The following is a 17,431-nucleotide window of genomic DNA, read 5'->3' as shown; positions in this document are numbered from 1 at the left end:
TCCTCCGGGTCTCCGCCGCCGCCGCCGCCGCCGCCATGTACCCCGCGAGTTCCCCGGCCGGCTCCGCCCCGGCCCGCGGCCGGCGCCCCCCGGCCGGGCGCCCGAGGGAGGCGCCGCGGCCCCCCGCCGCCGCGCCGGGCCCGCGGGCCCGCGTGGCGGCGAAGATGGCCTTCCGCAAGGCCTACTCCATCGAGGACAAGCTGCGGGCCATCGAGCGCGTCAAGGGCGGCGAGCGGCAGGCCAGCGTGTGCCGGGACTTCGGCGTGCCCGGCGGCACGCTGCGCGGCTGGCTCAAGGACGAGCCCAAGCTGCGCTGGTTCCTGGAGCAGCTGGGCGGCGAGGTGGGCACGCAGCGCAAGAAGATGCGGCTGGCCAACGAGGAGGAGATCGACCGCGCCGTCTACTCGTGGTTCCTCGCGCTGCGCGGGCACGGCGTGCCGCTCTCCGGGCCCGCCATCCAGGCGCAGGCCGAGGCCTTCGCGCGCCAGATCCACGGCCCCGACTGCACCTTCAAGGCCAGCCACGGCTGGTTCTGGCGCTGGCAGAAGCGCCACGGCATCGCCAGCCGGCGCGTCTACGGCAGCGAGGCCGAGCGCCCGCCCGCCGCCACCCCGCCCCGCCCGCCCGTCGAAGAGGCGCCCGAGCCGGCGCCCGCCGCGGACCCGGCGCCCGCCGCGCCGGCCCCGGGCGAGGGCGGCTACGGCGACGAGCAGATCTACCACGCCGACGTCACCGGCCTCTACTGGAGGCTGCTTCCCGAGCAGGCCGCGCCCCGGGGCGCGGGGGGCCGCGGCGGCCGGCGCTGGCGGGGCGACCGAGTGACCGTGCTGCTGGCCGCCAACCTGACGGGCAGCCACAAGCTGAAGCCCCTGGTCGTCGGGCAGATGCCCGACCCCCCCAGCCTGCGCCACCACAATCAGGACAAGTTCCCCGCCTCCTACCGCTACAGCCCCGACGCCGGGCTCAGCCGCCCGCTGCTGCGAGGCTGGTTCTTTGAAGAGTTCGTGCCGGGCGTCAAGCGCTACCTACGTCGGAGCTGCCTGCAGCAGAAGGCCGTGCTGCTGGTGGCCCACCCGCCCTGCCCGAGGTGGGCCGCAGGGGTGCCCCCCTTGGAAGAGGGCCGGGACACCCCAAGGCTACTTTGTAAGCCCGAGCCCCTCGAGTCCCCGGAGGAGCTACAGACCCCCGACGGCACCGTTCGGTTACTCTTCCTGTCCAAGGGCAACGGCTGGGCGCACATCCCCGCGCCCCTGGAGCAGTGGGTCGGAGCGGCCTTCAAGCATCTGTACAAAAGGGAGCTGCTGCGTCTGGCCGTGTCCTGTGCCAGCGGCTCCCCGCTGGACTTCATCCGCAGCTTCGGGCTCAAGGACATGCTGTACCTGGCCGGGCTCTCCTGGGACCTGGTGCAGGCCGGCAGCATCGAGCGCTGCTGGCTGCTGCGTCTCCACGCGGCCTTCGAACCCGGGCAGCAGCCTGTCCACCAGGCGGAAGAGGCGGCCGAGCACAGCAGGGTGCTCACAGACCTCACCCATCTGGCCGCGCTGGCTTACAAGCGCATGGCCCCTGAGGAGATGGCAGAGTGGCTGCACCTGGATGATGACGGGGGCCTCCCGGAGGGCCGCGTGGCGGAGGGGGACCCCGCCTGGCAGCCTCCCCTGGCCGCCGCCGCCCCTCCCTCACCAGCCAGCCTGCCCTCCAGCACGGGCGGGGGAGAGGAGGAGGAGGATGCCGCCGCTGAGCGTGGGGGGGTGTTGGTGGTGCCCACCGCCGGGGAGGCCGTCTGGGGGCTGGAGACAGCCCTGCGGTGGCTAGAGAGCCAGGACCCCAGGGAAGTGGGGCCCCTGAGGCTGGTGCAGCTGCGCTCCCTCATCTCCATGGCCCGGAGGCTGGGGGGTGTGGGGCCTTCCCCAGTGGCTCCCGGTGATGGGGTGTGACCCTCTGGTGCACCGGGAGGGAAAGGGCACCCAGTCTGTCACGTCTCCCTCCGGGGTGGCCCGCTCACCCTGTGGTGCAGGAGACTGGCGGGCGTGGAGGAGTTAGTGGAGGAAGGCACCCGCCCCGGCCTCCCAGCTCCCGGGATAGCAGGCCCCTGGCTGGCTGGGCCGGCGGCGCGCGCAGTGAGCTTTCTTGCATAGCCGGTCGCACAGCGCCTGTCGGCAGTTCTGGCCCCCGTGGGGCTCCCTGGCCTCTCCCTGGCCTGCTGTGTGCACTGGGTGCCGCCGCTCCCTTCCTCCGCAGCCTGCTGCGGGTGCTACCTCCCCTCCTCTCAGGGGGGAGGTATACCGCTTGGCTTTTGGTTGGGTTTTTTTTTTTTTTTTAAGCACATTAAATCTGCTTTTAAAGACACTCCTCAGAAGATGCCATGAGAACCGGGCAGAACGGGGTGGTCTCTGGGCTGCTCCTGCCCTTGCTCTAGAAACTTCTGGCTTGGTTCTGGGTCAGCATCAGCAACTGGCCCAGCCCCGTGGCCCAGGCTGGCCTGTCACAGTGGGGTGAGGAGGAAGTCCAGCACTTCCTGGGGTTCTGAAATACCTCTACCTACAGCAGCAGGTATAGACTTTTTGGGGGGGCTTGAACTCAGGGCCTGGGCACTGTCCCTGAGCTGCTTTTGCTCAAGGCCAGCGCTCGACCACTTGGGCCACAGCGCCACTTCCTACTTTTTCTGTGTATGTGGTGCTGAGAATGGAAGCCCAGGGCTTCGTGCGAGCTAGGCAAGCGCCCTACCACGAAGTCACCTTCCCAGCCCAGGTGCAGACTTGTCCCTAACAATAAACTTCCCTAGGTTGGCACACCTTCGGATTTGACCCCTGGTGCTCTGACCAACCGCCGGGCAGGCTCTCCTGAGCTTGCCCTCGCCCACTGGCCACTGTGTCAGGCCCCGTTCACTGCCCGCCAGTGTCTTAGTGCCTTAGTGTCCCCTACGAGGGCTCTTCCCAGCCTGCTCCCCCACCCCAGCGTTTTCTACCTTTCGACACTGCCAAGGGGCCCAGGTTGAGAGGAGAAAGGGCTCCGGGGGCTGTCTAAATTCCCTCTCCCTGTGATGTCCCATCCAGATTCTTCTGGGTCTCGGTTTAGGAGGGGCAGGGGGGTGGCGAGAGGTGCTGCCTGCCTCCTGGGCTCTTCCCTGTCGTCACCCGTCCCAAAGCCAGAGACTCGGGAAACAAGTGCACACTCAAGGGAAAGCTGTGTACGGGCTTGGCAGTGGGGCAGCTGAAGGGTGCACTTCCCCAAAGTGGTTCCATCGAGGCATTTGTAAGAACAGCTCCCCAGAACGGCTTCCCGTCTCTATTCAAAACTCACATGTGAAGCTGGGAATGTGGCCTAGCGGTAGAGTGCTTGCCTCGCGCGCGCGAAGCCCTGGGTTCCATTCTCGGCACCGCCTATACAGAAAAGGCTGGGAGTGGCGCTGTGGCTCAGGTGGCAGAGTGCTGCAAAAAGAAGGCAGGGACAGTGCTCAGGCCCTGAGTTCAAGGCCCAGGACTGGAGAAAAAGATAAATAAATAAATAAATAAAAACCACTTGTGTGTCTCAGAGCTGAGAGAAGGTGCAGAGGAGTTGGGAGTGGGAAAGGCAGGCGTGTGTGTGTGTGTGTGTGTGTGTGTGTGTGTGTGTGTGTGTGTGTGTGTGTGTGTGTGTGTGTGTGTGTGCTGGGCCCCATCTGGACGCCCCAGGGCAGCTGTTCCCCGTTGTCGCACACCTCCACAGCCTTGGGCGTTTGGAGATGGCTGAGCGAGTAAGGCCCCAGCGGCTGGGCTGGGGCCCAGGCACCCAGGTGAGGAGCTGCCGCCCAGCCCAGCCCAGCCCAACCCCGTTGCCAGGCGGTGGCAGAGGTGTAGGCTGCCCTGGGGCGTGGCTGACCCAGGCTGCTCCTGCTGTGAGGTTACCAGGGCAACCTTCCGGCTTTGCCCCTGCGGGCCTGGGCCCAAACAAGCTAGAGTCCCCTGCGGGCCTGGGCCCAAAGAAGCTAGAGTCCGCAGAGAGCCTGCCTGCCTTCCTGTCTGATGGGGCAAGGGGAGGTTTGTGTAGTGGCATTTGCTGGCATGTGGAAAAAAGCCTGGGTTTGGTCCTCAGGACCTCCCCCCAAAAAAAAGTTACCCTTGAAGAGATGCAGTAATGCCATACATATGGAGAGACCCAGGTGACTGCGCCCTGCTGACGGAGTTGTTACCAGGTCCTGTGACCTTGGGTCCGCGGCACCTTACACTATGCAGCACGCTCAGCCCCTAGCACTGCTGCTGGCTGGAAACCACCCCACCCCTCCACTGGGCTCAGTGCAAATTAACAGGGACCTCAGGTTTGTGGGCCCCGCTGGGTGCTCATGGCTGCAGACCCACTTGGCCTGTTCCCCGTTTGGGGGTGGCAGAATCAAGGCTGCAGTTCCTCCGCAGCCATCTGCAGCTGCTGGGTAGCTATCAGGCCTTGTCCCGATCCTGGACCTCTTGCTGTGGGGGTTTTGCCTGATCTCCACAGTGGGTGGGGTCCCTACTGCCTGGGAGGTTCAGCCAGCCTTCCCCACTGGCCCTGTGACAGACTGCGGTCCTCACACTGGGGCTATCCAGAGCTCTGGGCTGGGCACAAGAGACCAGCATGGAAAGAGGGGAGTGTGGCTTCTGGTAAGCTACCACCAGGCTGCTGTTTTCCGGGGGGGGGGGGGGGGCAGCTGCTTTGGAGCAGTCCTAAGCAGCTCTGCCCCCAGATGTGTGCTTGGAGCGTGATCACCTGGGTATGGGCTGGACTGCAAGTGAAAACATGGCACAAGAGGGAGAACGCTGAGGCCCTGCATCCCCCTCCTCTACCGGGGTGCCGTTGCCTGTGGGGGGCCAGGGGAGGCTGGCAGCCACACTGCCCAAGGGTGTCTTCAGTGGCTTGGGCTGTGCCGCTGGGGGGCCCATCGTGCCCCCTTGCCGACACGGAGCTCACCAGGCAGTGCAGCGGCACACGTGTAATAAAGGTGAGCACGTCGGCTTGATCAGCCTTCGTGTCGGTTGTACTTCTGTGATTCGATCTGGTACTTGGGTCTGGAGCACCCACGGGGGGGGGTTGCAAGAATGGGATGGTGCTGACTTAGAAAGACGCCATGGGCATACCCTCCGGCTTGTCTTGGGAAAGCGGTGGGCTTAGTCTGGTGGCATGTAGTTGGGAAAGAGTATTGGCGGGCAGGAGTCAGCCCTGTACCCACAAAACCACCCCTCTTGGATAATCTGTGTCTGTGACTTAGGCCAAGACTAGGCAATGGAGGAGTGTCCTCCATGCCCCCAGCCGAGCCCAGTCTTGTCCCTGTGGAGACGGGTGATAGCGCACCTTCCACAGTGACTCCCTTTGTAGGTGGGCTACCTGAGGGGTTCCAGCAGGGGTGACGTGCACCAGACCGGGGACCCACAGGCCAGAGTGCAGGACCGCGGGTGGTCACGTATCAGTACCACCTGAGTGACAGGCATGATCAAAGCCAGCTCATTCACCGCTCCAAGATGGGGCCTTTATTCCCATCTCACAAACGAGGACATCAGAGCCAGTCAGGGTAGGTAGCTGAGGTTTAAGCAGCAGGTAGGTGGTGTGTCGAGGGATAGGCCATCCGTTCCTGTCACATACATGCCACGGGCCCTGTCTATAGACGGAGTGATAGCCTGACTATCGCCCAGCCAGAAGACACCACTGCCCCAAACCGCAGTGATGGGTGGGTGCCCTTCCGCCTCAGGAAATTGCTGGATAGAAGCAAGAAAGGGTCAATCTCCTGGGGTCTGTGTGGCCAGGGAGGCCCAGGAGAGCCTTGGAGGGCGGCGCCCGGGAGCAGGGGACAAAGTGGGAGGAGGCCAGCACAAGTCCCCCCCCACCCCGTGGTGTGCCGCTTAGCCCTCGCTCCCAAGGCTTCGTTCCTCCCCACCTGCTGCTCCATGCAGGGACATTGGCCAGCGTGGTGGTAGCAGAGGTGCAAAGCTCTCGTGGACTCCTGACGGGGGAGTGGCCGCCCTCAAGCCGCCCGCGCCCGGGGGGAGGCAAGGGTGCTCCCATCGGAACAGAGCCCACCCTCCCCATCTCAGGAGTCTTTCCAAAAGGGGCTGCCCGGGGGCCGTGGGAGACCCAGCCGGCACGGCTCTGTGGGGTGGGATTCCTGGGTATCGCCCCGCTTCAGCTCGGGGGAGAGCAGACTACCTGCTGGCCGCTCGGGCTGGGGGACCCTGGGCTCTCCCAACCTCCCTCGGGGCCCTGCCCCGCAGCACTTCCAGGGCCATCCAGACGCCAGGCTCCCGGCTGGGATGAGAAACCCCAGGAAGGGCCAGGGCTCCGGGCCCAGCGCTCCGCGTGTGGTCTCCACCCACCCCAAGGGACCGAGGACCAACGCTGCCCCCGTGACGGCGGGCTCATGAGGGGCAGAGGTCTGCAGAGGTAGGGGCGACATTCCCCGGGGTAAGGAGAGGGGAGTACGATCCTTAGGGGAAGGGCAGAGGAGGGCGGGGCGTCCGGGCGCCCCGTGCAGCTGTGTCGGGGCGAGTGGCTGGCGGTCTCCTCAGGAGCCCGGCCCTACTTCCGGCTGAGTTCTTTGGCCCGCTGGGTGGCGGCCTCCACCGCGCTCATGGCCGCCGCTCTCAAGCCTCCCTGCTCCAGGGCGTGCAGCCCATAGACGGTGGTGCCGGCGGGCGTGAGCACGTCTGTCCGCAGCTGGGCGGGGTGTCTCCCTTCCTGCAGTAGCATCTTGGCCGTCCCCTGGGGAAAAGGCGTCAGGACGGTGACCCGGGGAAGCCCAGCGGCCCCCTCTGGGGTCCGCTGGAGGCAGGGCGCGCCCCGACCTTCCTGACCACGCGAGAACCCGCTCACTCACCAGCAGGGTCTGGGCAGCAATGCGGTGGGCCAGACCACTGGGCATGCCCATCTTGATGGCGCCTTCCGCCAGGGCCTCAGAGAACGCACACACCTGCAGGGGGGTGGGGAGAGGGGAGGGCGGTGAACCACCCCTCGGGGGCGGAACCCGGTCTAGAGGAAGCTCAGAACTACCCGGGCCGGGCCCAGGGCAGGGCCACAGATGCAGGGCCCAGGGCCGGCGTGGACCCTGGGCTCAGGAGGGAGCCATGCTTAAAGCTCACCACGACACAGAGCTCCGAGGGGAGCAGGGGCAGCGGGCTGAGCCGGGCCGGCACAGGACGCAGAAGGGCCACGCTCGGAGGCGGGCTTGCTGTCGGGGCGTGGGCAGGGCGGTACTCACGAAGGCCACGCCGCTGCCGCTGAGGCCCGTGTGGATGTCCACGTAGGCCTCGGGCACCTCCTCGCAGCGCCCGCAGGCCTCCAGCAGGCTCTGCAGCAGCCGGGCCTCCTCACTCCTGGCGTGGCAGCCCCGCGCCAGCACCATGGCCCCTTCTTGGACCACGCAGGGCAGGTTGGGTGAGACCCGGAACACGGACGTGCCTGGAGGCAGCAGCTGTCCAGGGAGACGGAGGTCAGGCGCCTGTGGCGCAGGGCCTGCGGTGCCGCCCCCCCAAGCCGGCTGCAGTCCCCCCCGTCCCGGCGTGCCAGGCACAGGGAGTCCAGACACCGAGCCCGGACGGGCCACCGGCCACCTGTGCAGAGCGCTGGGAGGCCGTCTGCCCCAAGCCTGGGTCAAACCCTTACCCCTGCCACAGCTCACGGGCCACTCACCTTTTCTAGGGTGCTCAGGGAGACCCCAGCAGCCACAGACACCAAGATGTGCTCGAGAGTGACCACGGGGGCCACCTCGGCCAGGACAGCCGGCAGGATGTGAGGCTTGGTGGCGAAGATGACAAGCGAGCAGCTCTGCAGCACCTCCTGGTTGGAGTGCGTGGTCTGGCAGCCCAGAGCCTGCACGGGAAGCCACGGCCAGAGCCAGGGGCTATGGGAGGGGTCCTCCCACACCACGGCCCTCCGGGGTCCCACGGGCCCCTCTGCCCTCTTCTGCCGCAGTGTCTACCCTAGCTCCACTTCAAATGCCTGCTCCTCCCAGACCCCACAGGGGAGAACAGGCAGGTATGTACCTGCGTCTGCTCTGGCCTTCCACAACCTTGACTTTCTTCCTGTCCTCGGGCCCCCTTGCCCTAACCTAGCCCGGACAGCCTCAACCCTTCAGCTAATCAGCCACCCTTCCCTGGCCCTGACGACCGTCTCAGAGGGACGAGGCCCTGGGTTGCACTCACCCGGAAGTGGCAGAGGTTCCGGTCTGTGGGCGCACTAGCCAGCACCTGCTTAGCTTCTATTTTGCCTGGAGAGAAAGAGAAAGGCAGAAGGTTGTCGAGGGGTGGGGAGAAAGGGTGCGTCTGCCTGGCCCTTCTTGGGCAAAGCTGAGCCCACCCCTAGCCCCTTGCTGGCTGGCCCCAGGCTCTGCAGAAACTGAAAGCAGCCATGTGGGTGAACCCAGAGCCCAGCAATCAGCTCCCTTCCATCCAGCAGCTATGTCAGCGGCCAGGGTCAGGGGCACGTCTGGTGCAGTGAAGACACAGCCCCCGAGGGTCTAAGGAGGCATGGTGGATGAGGCCATCTAGTAGAAACCACATGCCTTTGTGGTGCTCGGGCCGAGGGGATTGGGCTAGATTTCCGTAAGGTAAAACACAGAAGCACACCACCACCTGAACACAGTCAAATCGGTGTCGGCCACACACCTCAGTAGGAAAGGCAACATTCAATACGCGTCTCAATGAGCCCGAGCAGTCCCGGGAGGCTGCTGAGAGGCCAGGTTTTACAGATACACACCTAAGATTTGCAATAAAATATTGTGATACCTCTGGACTTGGAAGTATGACTGAAAGCAGAGAGCCAAAGGTCACCAGCTCTATCTGTACTCTACGTTAAGGGATTTTTTTTTCTTTTTAACGCTGTGCCCTAGTGTCAGGGCAGCAACAATGTCCCCTCCTCTTTGCCAGTGGTCCTTGGCCAGGATAACTTTACCCCTCTCCTCACCCTGACCATCCCATTCTTCCACACCCAGGGGGATTATCTGGTCCCACAAAGCTGTCCACCTCCAGGAGCGGTGCGGTGCACAAACAGAGGGAGAATTAGAAACTCCCAAAGGTCAACTTGGCCGAGGCCACGAAGCCGGGAAGTTGGCCGCTAAGGCACTGCTATCCAGGGTAATGACCGAGTCGCGGTGAGAAGGCTGGAAGCGACCGGCAAGGGTCGTTCTGATTCCAACTCAGCGCATCCGGAGGGGCGCCTGTCCCGCGGGCAAGCCGTTTAAAAGTTGGGAGGTGTCATCTTTTTTGTTCGACATCTTGCAAGTCAGGCAAGGCCTTTCTTTATTCCACACACTCAGGGCGCGCGTCGTTTCCGATCGGCTCCGTCCACGCTCGTGGCCAGTGGGGCAGCAGCTGCGGGCCGCAGGGACCCCGAGGCGGGGCCCGGCCGCCGGCGCTCGGCCCTGCCGGCCCGGGGCCCCGGGACCCCGCTGCCGCGCGCGCCCCGACCGGGCCAAGCCCCCCCCCCACCCCGAGGGCTCGCGCCCCCCGCCCGGGCCACGTGCATCCTCCCCACAGGAAAGCCCGCCCGCCCCCCGCCCGGGCTCCGCCGCCCCACCTGCTCGGATGAGGCCCTGCGCGATGGCCTCCGCCATGCGCCCTGCGCCCACGAAGCCCACGCGCTGCGGGCCAGACTCCGCAGACGCCATGGCGCCGGCCGCTCGCTCGCCCGCCCGCCCGCCCGCCGGCGTCCGCGGAGCAGGCCCCGCCCCCTCGCCGCTCATTGGCCCAGAGGGCCACAGGACCCCTCGCCTCCCATTGGCGGAGGGGAGGGGCGGGGCCTCCGGGGCGGGGCCTCCGGGGGCGTGTCCGGGGGCGGGGCCAGGCAGGCAGCCGCGCGCGCGGGAGGCCGGGGGCCGCGGGGCCGGGGGGGAGGCTCGGGCCCGGGCTCCCGAGGATGCCGCCCGTGCCACCCGGGGAGACCCGAGGTGAGAGCCGCCCCGAAAGCCGCGCGAGGGCATGCCCGTGGGGAGGGCCGCAGCAAGGCCGCGGCGCCCGAGCGGAGCCCCGCGGAGAGCCCTTCCGGTCCTGGGTGCCTGGAAGAGGACAGCGGGACCCCGTCCTGCTCCACGAGCGAGCGCAGACTCGCTCCCCGCACCTTTCCGCTCGAATGTGCCGCCGCCTTCCCCGCCACGAGAGCACTGGCAGCCAGGGGTCCGCCCCGCCGTGGCCACACCCCCCGAATGAACCTTCCGTCCGTGCCAGTTCATCTGCTCAGGGACCTGTTACAGCGGCGGGAAGCCGACCGACGCCACGCTGCGGGGCCCTCGCCACGCACGGGCAGCCACGCGGCGCCCCGCAGGACCTCGAGGGCTCCGGGCCTCGGGCCTCTTTCCGCCTAGACACTGTCATCAATGCCCGAGAGTGTTTGAGGCGGGGCTCGGGCCCACATACTGGCAGAGTCAAGGCAGTGAGTGACCATCAGTTAGGAGGCAGAAGGTGGGGAGAACACTGGTTTCTGACCCAGGTGTCTGTGCACATCTAGTGGGTTGTCCATCGTCACGACAGTGAGTTCACACACTGGTGGCTGCCAGAGCCGAGGGAAGGGCAGTTCACGCAGGGGCCAGGCCCTATGGCCGGGTCACGGGCATTCACGACTAGGAGTGGACCCCATCCGCTGAGGCCAGTTCCTCCAGGCAGGAGGGGTGGGTGGGGGTGGCAGTGAAAGTTGTTCCAAGCCCTGTTTCTCTCTGGTTGGCGGACTGGTCAGAGGATGTGGTTTGCAGGAAGTCGGGGTGTGGGAGCGTGAGCCAGCAGAGGAGGACAGAGGTGTGGCCTGCTCCGAGGAGTCCCTGGGCGTCGGAGGGGGACATCAGGCTACAAACTGCAGCCACCGGACCAGGCGGTAAGTCGGGGTTGAGAAAGAAGACGGGCGGAGGGACGGAGGGGAAGAATGTTTGGGAAGGTTGGGCTGCACTGAGACGTTCCTGGGCATCCAGGAAGATGAACATTAATGGGCTCGGTTCTCTAGGGGATAGGACAGGTGGGGGCCACCCTTCTGGATGTGAGTTTTGGCTGTAGGGGCTACAGGTTGTGAACCCAGCACCTGAGGAACCAGGCAAACTATCACCTCTGCCCACCTGTGGCTACTTCTACTGCACCCTCTGGCCCTCCAGGTCCCTGTCCAGACTCAGGATGGCATCTCCACGCCCTCCCTCCCCCTCCAGAACAGCAGTGGCTCAGTGCCCGGACTGAGGGGAGGCAGAAGGGATGGTGCCTCAGCCCTGTGTCATCAACCTTGTTGTCCAAGTGGATGGGGCCACAACCCAATGACTCGGGGCTGCAGCGAGTGAGACAAGGCCAGGGCCCAGTGCAGCTGCCCCTGGCCGTGGCTTCTGGTGCCCAGACCTGCCGTTTCCTGGTCTGCACCCCGCGCTCCCAGCACTGGCTGGGACCTCGTTTTCTGCTCCTTGAGAAGGGGAGGCTGATGAAGGCCACCTCGCTGGTGGCCAGAGCTGATCTAGCACAGGCCAGGCTGGAGTCCTAAGGGCTCAGGAGTCCCGAGCCCAGATCTGGCCCAACTAACTACTTAGGGAAGGTCAAGCCTCGCAGTAACCGGGCTGCCCCCCTGCGGGTCTAATGCATCCACTGAGTGTCCAAACTCAGCCCCGGCCTCTTTGCCCAAGGCAGTGAGGGTGGAGGCCCAGAGGCCTCGGTGAGCACCCACCCCCACGTGTGGAGGGGCTGGGCACCACCAGGGTCACAGGTGACCAGGGTCACCTGCCCCACACCTCAGCCCACTGACAGGCCATGCCTGACCACACTCCCACACTTCCGGTGCTGGGCCTCCTTCCAGGGACTTTGGCCCTGGGCCCCGCTGTTCTGTCAGGGCTGAGCAGCCCATAGATGGGGCATCTGGTAAGCAGCCAGGCTGGCAAGACAGTGCTAGTGCGAGGGTGACAGGTGATGAGAGCAAGCCTGTGGAAATGTATTTTATTTGTTCCCAGACGTGGGACAGTGGGGCCAGCCTAGGCCTTATTTTCCCTGAGGACAGACACACGTGGAGACCCCAGAAGAGGGGCTGAGCTGTGGCCGGCCGCTGGGCGGTGCCCTCGCTTCCTGGCGAGGTCTGTGGACGGTGGCTGCCCGCCCCGGCCAGGGGCTTCACTTCCGCGCCTGCTCGTAGTTTTCAGTGAACCACGCACAGGTCTCCGCCACGGCTGGGGAGGCAGACGTGGGGCACTGGTGAGGAAGCGGAGGGCGTGGACATCCCCCCGGCCCGATGCCCGGACGGTGCAGGCGCGGGGGAAGAGGGCCACGGGAGGCGAGGCCGGCGGCCGGAGGGGGCTCACCCTGCTTGAAGGGCGTGAAGCGGAAGTCGGGCAGGTAGGCGCGAAGCTTGGCGTTGCTGGCTGTCTTCTTGAACTGCCCGTCTGACTTGGTGGTGTCAAACTGGGCACGTCAGTCAGGGCGACAGCAGAAGGAACGGCCACCACCCCACCCCGGCCCCACCTCCACCTTCTTCCTCTGGCCTCTGCCTGAGGGAGGCCTGGGGGACGGCAGCCGGCCCCCCGCTGCAGGGCAGGTGCCGTCAGGGAACCCTTCCGTGTCAGCTCAGCCGCCCCTCACGCCCCACCCCCGAGCTGAAGGATACGGTGACTTCCCCGTGAAAGTCCATGGCCTCCACCACGGCCTCCGCCGCCTCCTTGATGGACACCTCGTCCTCCTCACCCACTGCGCGGAGGGGCAGGTCCCAGGCCAGTCAGGCCTCCAGCCAGGCCCTCGGGGTACTCCTGCCCCCACGCCTCTGCTAGCTCCTAAGACGGGGGGCCTACCCTGTGGGGGGCGGGACGGGGGCCGTGGGGGTCCTACCCACTGTGGAGGGGGAGGGGGGCCGTGGGGGTCCTACCCACTGTGGAGGGGGAGGGGGGCCGTGGGGGGTCCTACCCACTGTGGGAGGGGGAGGGGAGCCATGGGGGGTCCTACCCACCATGGGGACGGGCCTGGAGGTCTGGGGTCCCTCCCGCTATGGGGACAGGATGGGGCTGGGGGCGCACCTGAGAGGATGATGGGCTCCACTTCATTGTACTCCCGCAGGACCCAGAGGAAGAGCTTGGCCAGGTCCTGGAGGTCGGAAGGGCAGGGCAGGGTCACCAGGAGATGGCAGATCCCCCCTGGAGGCCCCAGGGGCCACGGCTCCGCCTCGTGGGTTTGTCTTGGACGGCAGCCCTTGCTCCTGCGGAGCTCAGGGGCGCCAGGGACTCCCAGGACGCTGCCGCCTCCCCCCGCCCGTGGGTCTGCCTCCCCCTCTCACCAGCGAGTAGATGAACTGCCTCCGTGGCTGCCCCGAGCCCCACACGGTCAGCGCCGAGCCGCTGTCTGCGGGTGCGGGGGGGGGGGTGTCAGAGCGCTCCGGCCGCCCCCAGCCCCCCAGGGCCGCCCCCAGCCCCCCCAGGGCCGCCCCCAGCCAGGTGTGTGCCGGGCAGCCGCACTCACTCTTAGCCAGGTGCACCTTGTGAATGAGGCCGGGCAGCACGTGGCCGTCCTCGATGTTGAAGTTGTCGTGGGGCCCAAAGACGTTGGTGGGGATGACGGCGGTGAAGGTGCGGCCGTGCTGCTGGAAGTAGGCCCTGTGGCGGCACAGCCCTCCTGCCCTCATGCCAGGGCCCGCGCCCACCCCTCCGCCCGGCCAGCCCCGGCGCCCGGCAGGGCCTGAGCCCTCTGCCCCCTCCCTCGGGGCCTGGGAAGAGCATGGGGGGACACCTGTTCTGCACGTCAATCATCCTCTTGGCATAGGAGTACCCGAAATTGCTGCTGTGGGGAGGCCCGTTGTGGATCTAGGGGGAAAAGAGGTACACTGAGCCCCCCACTTCCCAGCTCTGCCCAAGTCCCTCCTCCCGGAGCGCCCTGCCCCCTTACCATAGTCTCATCAATAGGGTAGGAGGTCTGGTCGGGAAAGATACAGGTAGACAGGCAGGAGACCACCTTACGCACACCCACTTCGAAGGCTGAATGCAGGACATTGTCGTTGATGTGCACATTCTTCCGCTGCGGGGACAGGGTTGGGGGTCAGGAGGCCCAGGTTCTCCAGGTACAGAGGTGCGGGGCCTACCCTGGCCACTCAGGCGTGGACAGGACCTGTGCGTCCTAACCGCTCTTAGGGCGAGGCAACTCTCCCAGCACTGACCTTACAGAAGCCCCCGCCCGACCAGGCCCACACGACAGGGCTGCAGGTGCAAGGCAGGCGGTAGACGATGGGAAAGAGCTGGGGGGCCATTACGGCTGGGGTGGGGCTCCAAGTACGTGAGAGAAGGGTCCCTCCACCACTCACCACGGAGGACTCAGGCCCAACTCTACTCCCCAGTGCCCTGCAGGGCCCCTGAGTTGACATGAAGGGGCCGGGTATTTGAGCCGGTCCCGGGACAGGGGAGAGGCTGGGAGGGCTGGGACAACCAGAGTCTAGATGACAGAGCTCCGGGGCAGAATCTGGTGGGCGCCTCTGACTGCAGTGCTTGCCCAGGACAAGGTCACCTTGAGGACGGCAGACCAGCGCTCAGGGGCGGGGGAAGCACAGGCAGAGGCCTTAGGTTGTGCCCCTTCTTCCCAGGACACACCCCGCAGCCACTCAGGCACCCCTGTGCACACGGTGGACCTCATTCTGGGGAGTCGTGCAAGCATGCACCTTCCCAGGGCTGAGAGTCCGGCAGCGAGCAGGCCTCAGGCCTCCAGCTAACATGGTAACACTGGCTTCTTTCAGCTTCCCAATCCTGCAGGTCGGCTCTCCATCTACTCTACTAGGGTAAACGCCTCTCGGCCTACAACACCGAGGGTGGGTTACTGGGACCCCCTCACGGGCTACCTTCCACCAAGGCCAATACACAGGGACTGCCTGGAGTGGCACCATAACCCTGTGTGCATGCACGGGAAGCCTGCCAGGAAGTTCCCAGATCTGAACTCCTGGCTCCAAGGGCTTGCCGTCCCCTCAACTTACCCAGAAGTCCAAATTGTATTTGATATTCCGGAACAGGCCCCCCACCATTGCAGCAAGATGGATGACATGGGTGGGTTGGACCTTCTGGAACAGGGCTTGGGTCTGTGCTGCATCCCTGGGGGGAGCCGGATGTCAGGGGCCCCATGGAGGCCTCAGGAAAGAGCACCCGGCAGTGGGGGCAGTGGGGGCAGGGGCTGGGTGGGGCCACAGTGGGAGGAACAGCCAAGGGACACGTAGCCATGTTCAGTGCCTGCCTCGCAGGTGTTAGGGTGTGGGCTTCCAGGAAGGGATGGAAGGTGTTTGTTCACATCACAGCCAGCACACCAGGGCCAGGCCAGTCAGCTGGCAGGCAGGGCCCAGACCGTGGTTACCGCCAGGCTCAGGAAGAGAGCCAGACCAGAGCTCTTCAGTCTAGAGAGCTCATGGGAAAGTGGGGTGCTCTGGGGATGACAACTCACGTGAGATCTGCATCCTTGGAGGAGACAAACACCCACTCCTCTCCAGGGAGCTGGGCCCCATCTGCCACCACCTTCTGGATGGCTCTGCCCACCAGCCCAGAGCCCCCTGTCACCAGGGTCCGCATGGGCCCCTGGGGCTCACCCATGTTAGCTGATCTGGAGGACCAAACGGGCGTGAGGTCAAGGCCATGATGCCGCGTCCTCCCTCCCCTTCCCCCCGTTCCTGAGGCGGTGGACACGGAGCACCGGGCTCCTCAGGAAGGGGATGGGGCCCCCGACACAGGCATGCATCCGAAGGGCGTCCCGCCCCGCCCCCCGGCGGCGCGGCTCCCCACGGAGCCTGCGGCTGCAGTCCAAAACAGCCTCTCTACCTGAGGGCCAGGACATCCACCCCCCTCCCCGCAGTGGCCAGGAGGGCGGCAGACACCCCGGGGCTGGGGTGCGCGTGTCAGGGGGGCCGCTCACGGCCAAAGCTCACGCTCCGCCGGCCGGCCAGGGTGGCGCCCGCGTTTGGAGCCCCGGGTGCCTGGCTACGCCCGAGGGCCCTCGGGGGCCCGCTCCCTCCCGGGCAGGCCCAGCGTCTGGTTTCCCGGCCCCGAGACGCCACCCCCCTCGGGGACACCCTCAGCTGGAAGCCCCGGGCCCCTGCGGGGCGTCTCCGGACTCCCCGGCCCCCTAGGCGGGAGGGGCGCCCGGCCGAGACCCGCGGAGGGCTCCGAGGCGGGCCGCCTTCCCGCAGCACGGGGCCGGCCGGCTCGCCGCCCCGATCCCCGGGGCCTCGGTCCCCAGGGGGGCGGCGCTGTCCCCCGCGGCCTCACCTGAGCCGGGCCCCACCAGCGGGAACAGCAGCTTCCGGCGCGGGCGTCGGCGGCCACCCGGGGCCGGGCGGGGGGCGGGGCCCTGGCGGGACCCGCCCCCTCCCGGGGCACGCTGGGAAATGGAGTCTTCGACCTGCCACGGCACGACGCGGAGGGGGCCCCTGGGAAACGTAGTCGCGGCCGCGCGGCCTCCTGGGAAATGGAGTCCTGTCCGACTGGGCGGAGCGCGGGGCGGGGGCTCCGGGGGCCGGAGGGCGCGAGTTAGAATGGCCGGACCGGCCCTGCGGGCCTTGGCCCTGGACGATCGAGCCGGCCGGTCGCCCCACCGCCGACCCCCCCCCTCCCCTCCCACCACCACCCCGGTCCCCCCGCGCCCTCCCGCCCCCCGTGTCCCCCCCCCGCGCTCGGCCTGGGGCTTGAACTCCGGGCCTAGGTGCTGTGCTGAGTTGTTGTTTCCCCCCAGGATTGCCACCCTGCTCCGGGAGCCGCACTCCACTCTCTCTTCGGGGCTTTCCTGCTGGGGCTGGCTCTGAACCCCAGGCCCCAGGCCTCAGACTGGGGTTTTAATTCAGATTCTCTCAGCTTGCTCCCTCCTGGTCGCTCTTCGTACGGAGGGGTTAACGTGGCTGTATTTTAGCCACACCCCAGCCCCTCGTTTTTTGCGAGTTAGGGAGCTCTCACCAGTCTCTTTGGCCGATCACTGTTTGTCCTGGCTGGCCGGGCCTCTCCTATTTACAATTCCATCATAGCCAGGAAAATTGGCAGGTTCTACCCAGCCTAGCTTTGATTGTTGGAGAGGAGAGTCTCATAACTTTATGCCTAGGGGGCCTCAAACTGTAATGCCCTCATGTTGGCCTTCTAATTAACTAGGATAGCAGGCGTGAGCCAATGCACCCAGCTCTTTGGCAGCAGTGAATTAGGACAGGGAAAATGAGACATGGGCAACAACAGCCAGGAATTCAGATACACGCTATATTACTGAATAGCTTGATTAATAGCAGATACTATTTTCTTCGCTTTAAGCTTTATGCTCCCTCATAAGTGGCAACATTTCATGAAAAGGAGAAAAAAGAGCAAATAGTTTTCTCATTTGTCTGCTTTCCCCGCAATGCTCTGAGACAGTTTCTCAAGTGTCAATTAAGAAGATGACTTCTAGGTACAAAGTGATGGGAATCTGCTTTGTTCTCATAACTACGTGTTGCTCCCCTCTCAGCCCATTCTTTTTATGTATCCAAAGACGCTATATGAAGGACTGGTTACTTGCCTCTC

General features: G+C 65.7%; 3 protein-coding genes across 4 annotated transcripts; 1 reads left to right on the top strand and 2 right to left on the bottom strand.

Annotated features, from left to right (window-relative positions):
* Window positions 1-35: 35 nt before the first annotated feature.
* On the top strand, window positions 36-3,327 carry Tigd5 (tigger transposable element derived 5). Its single transcript, XM_048358533.1, has one exon. It carries the CDS (start codon window positions 36-38, stop codon window positions 1,932-1,934), a length of 1,899 nt encoding a protein of 632 aa, XP_048214490.1. The 3' UTR covers window positions 1,935-3,327.
* Gfus (GDP-L-fucose synthase) lies at window positions 2,108-16,235 on the bottom strand. Of its 2 annotated transcripts, none has more exons than XM_048358535.1 (12): window positions 16,163-16,235; window positions 15,345-15,500; window positions 14,887-15,001; window positions 13,815-13,943; window positions 13,659-13,732; window positions 13,392-13,525; window positions 13,210-13,274; window positions 12,953-13,019; window positions 12,550-12,629; window positions 12,248-12,347; window positions 11,905-12,137; window positions 2,108-2,122 (listed from the first exon to the last, which is right to left on the bottom strand). In XM_048358535.1, exons 2-11 carry the CDS (start codon window positions 15,488-15,490, stop codon window positions 12,085-12,087), a joined length of 963 nt encoding a protein of 320 aa, XP_048214492.1. In that variant the 5' UTR covers window positions 15,491-15,500; window positions 16,163-16,235; the 3' UTR covers window positions 2,108-2,122; window positions 11,905-12,084. The 2 variants fall into 2 exon arrangements, with proteins under 2 accessions (XP_048214492.1, XP_048214491.1); XM_048358534.1 differs by having other exon boundaries at window positions 11,905-12,115.
* Window positions 5,505-9,658, bottom strand: Pycr3 (pyrroline-5-carboxylate reductase 3). Its single transcript, XM_048358536.1, has 6 exons — window positions 9,514-9,658; window positions 8,142-8,206; window positions 7,630-7,809; window positions 7,199-7,411; window positions 6,818-6,910; window positions 5,505-6,702 (listed from the first exon to the last, which is right to left on the bottom strand). The coding sequence occupies exons 1-6, from the start codon at window positions 9,602-9,604 to the stop codon at window positions 6,520-6,522; spliced, it is 825 nt and encodes a 274-aa protein (XP_048214493.1). The 5' UTR covers window positions 9,605-9,658; the 3' UTR covers window positions 5,505-6,519.
* Window positions 16,236-17,431: the final 1,196 nt, after the last annotated feature.

The sequence above is a fragment of the Perognathus longimembris genome, chromosome 12 (assembly GCF_023159225.1).
Source record: "Perognathus longimembris pacificus isolate PPM17 chromosome 12, ASM2315922v1, whole genome shotgun sequence".
In the NCBI taxonomy this organism is placed as follows: Eukaryota; Metazoa; Chordata; class Mammalia; order Rodentia; family Heteromyidae; genus Perognathus; species Perognathus longimembris.
Note: the sequence above shows the minus strand (reverse complement) of the source record. Positions and strands in the feature narration are given on the sequence as shown.

Bases quoted from the DNA above. Each gene is read 5' to 3' on its own strand.
- Tigd5 (XM_048358533.1), top strand. From the start codon at position 36: ATGTACCCCGCGAGTTCCCCGGCCGGCTCCGCCCCGGCCCGCGGCCGG.
- Pycr3 (XM_048358536.1), bottom strand. From the start codon at position 9,604: ATGGCGTCTGCGGAGTCTGGCCCGCAGCGCGTGGGCTTCGTGGGCGCA. The intron at 6,911-7,198 runs GTGAGTACCGCC...ACCCCCCTGCAG, and splicing joins GCGGCAGCGGCGTGGCCTTC to GTGTGTGCGTTCTCTGAGGC. The intron at 6,703-6,817 runs GTGAGTGAGCGG...CCTTTTCCCCAG, and splicing joins TTGCTGCCCAGACCCTGCTG to GGGACGGCCAAGATGCTACT.
- Gfus (XM_048358534.1), bottom strand. From the start codon at position 15,490: ATGGGTGAGCCCCAGGGGCCCATGCGGACCCTGGTGACAGGGGGCTCT. The intron at 13,733-13,814 runs GTAAGGGGGCAG...TTTTCCCCCTAG, and splicing joins ACCCTATTGATGAGACTATG to ATCCACAACGGGCCTCCCCA. The intron at 12,348-12,549 runs GTATCCTTCAGC...TGACGTGCCCAG, and splicing joins ACTTTCACGGGGAAGTCACC to TTTGACACCACCAAGTCAGA.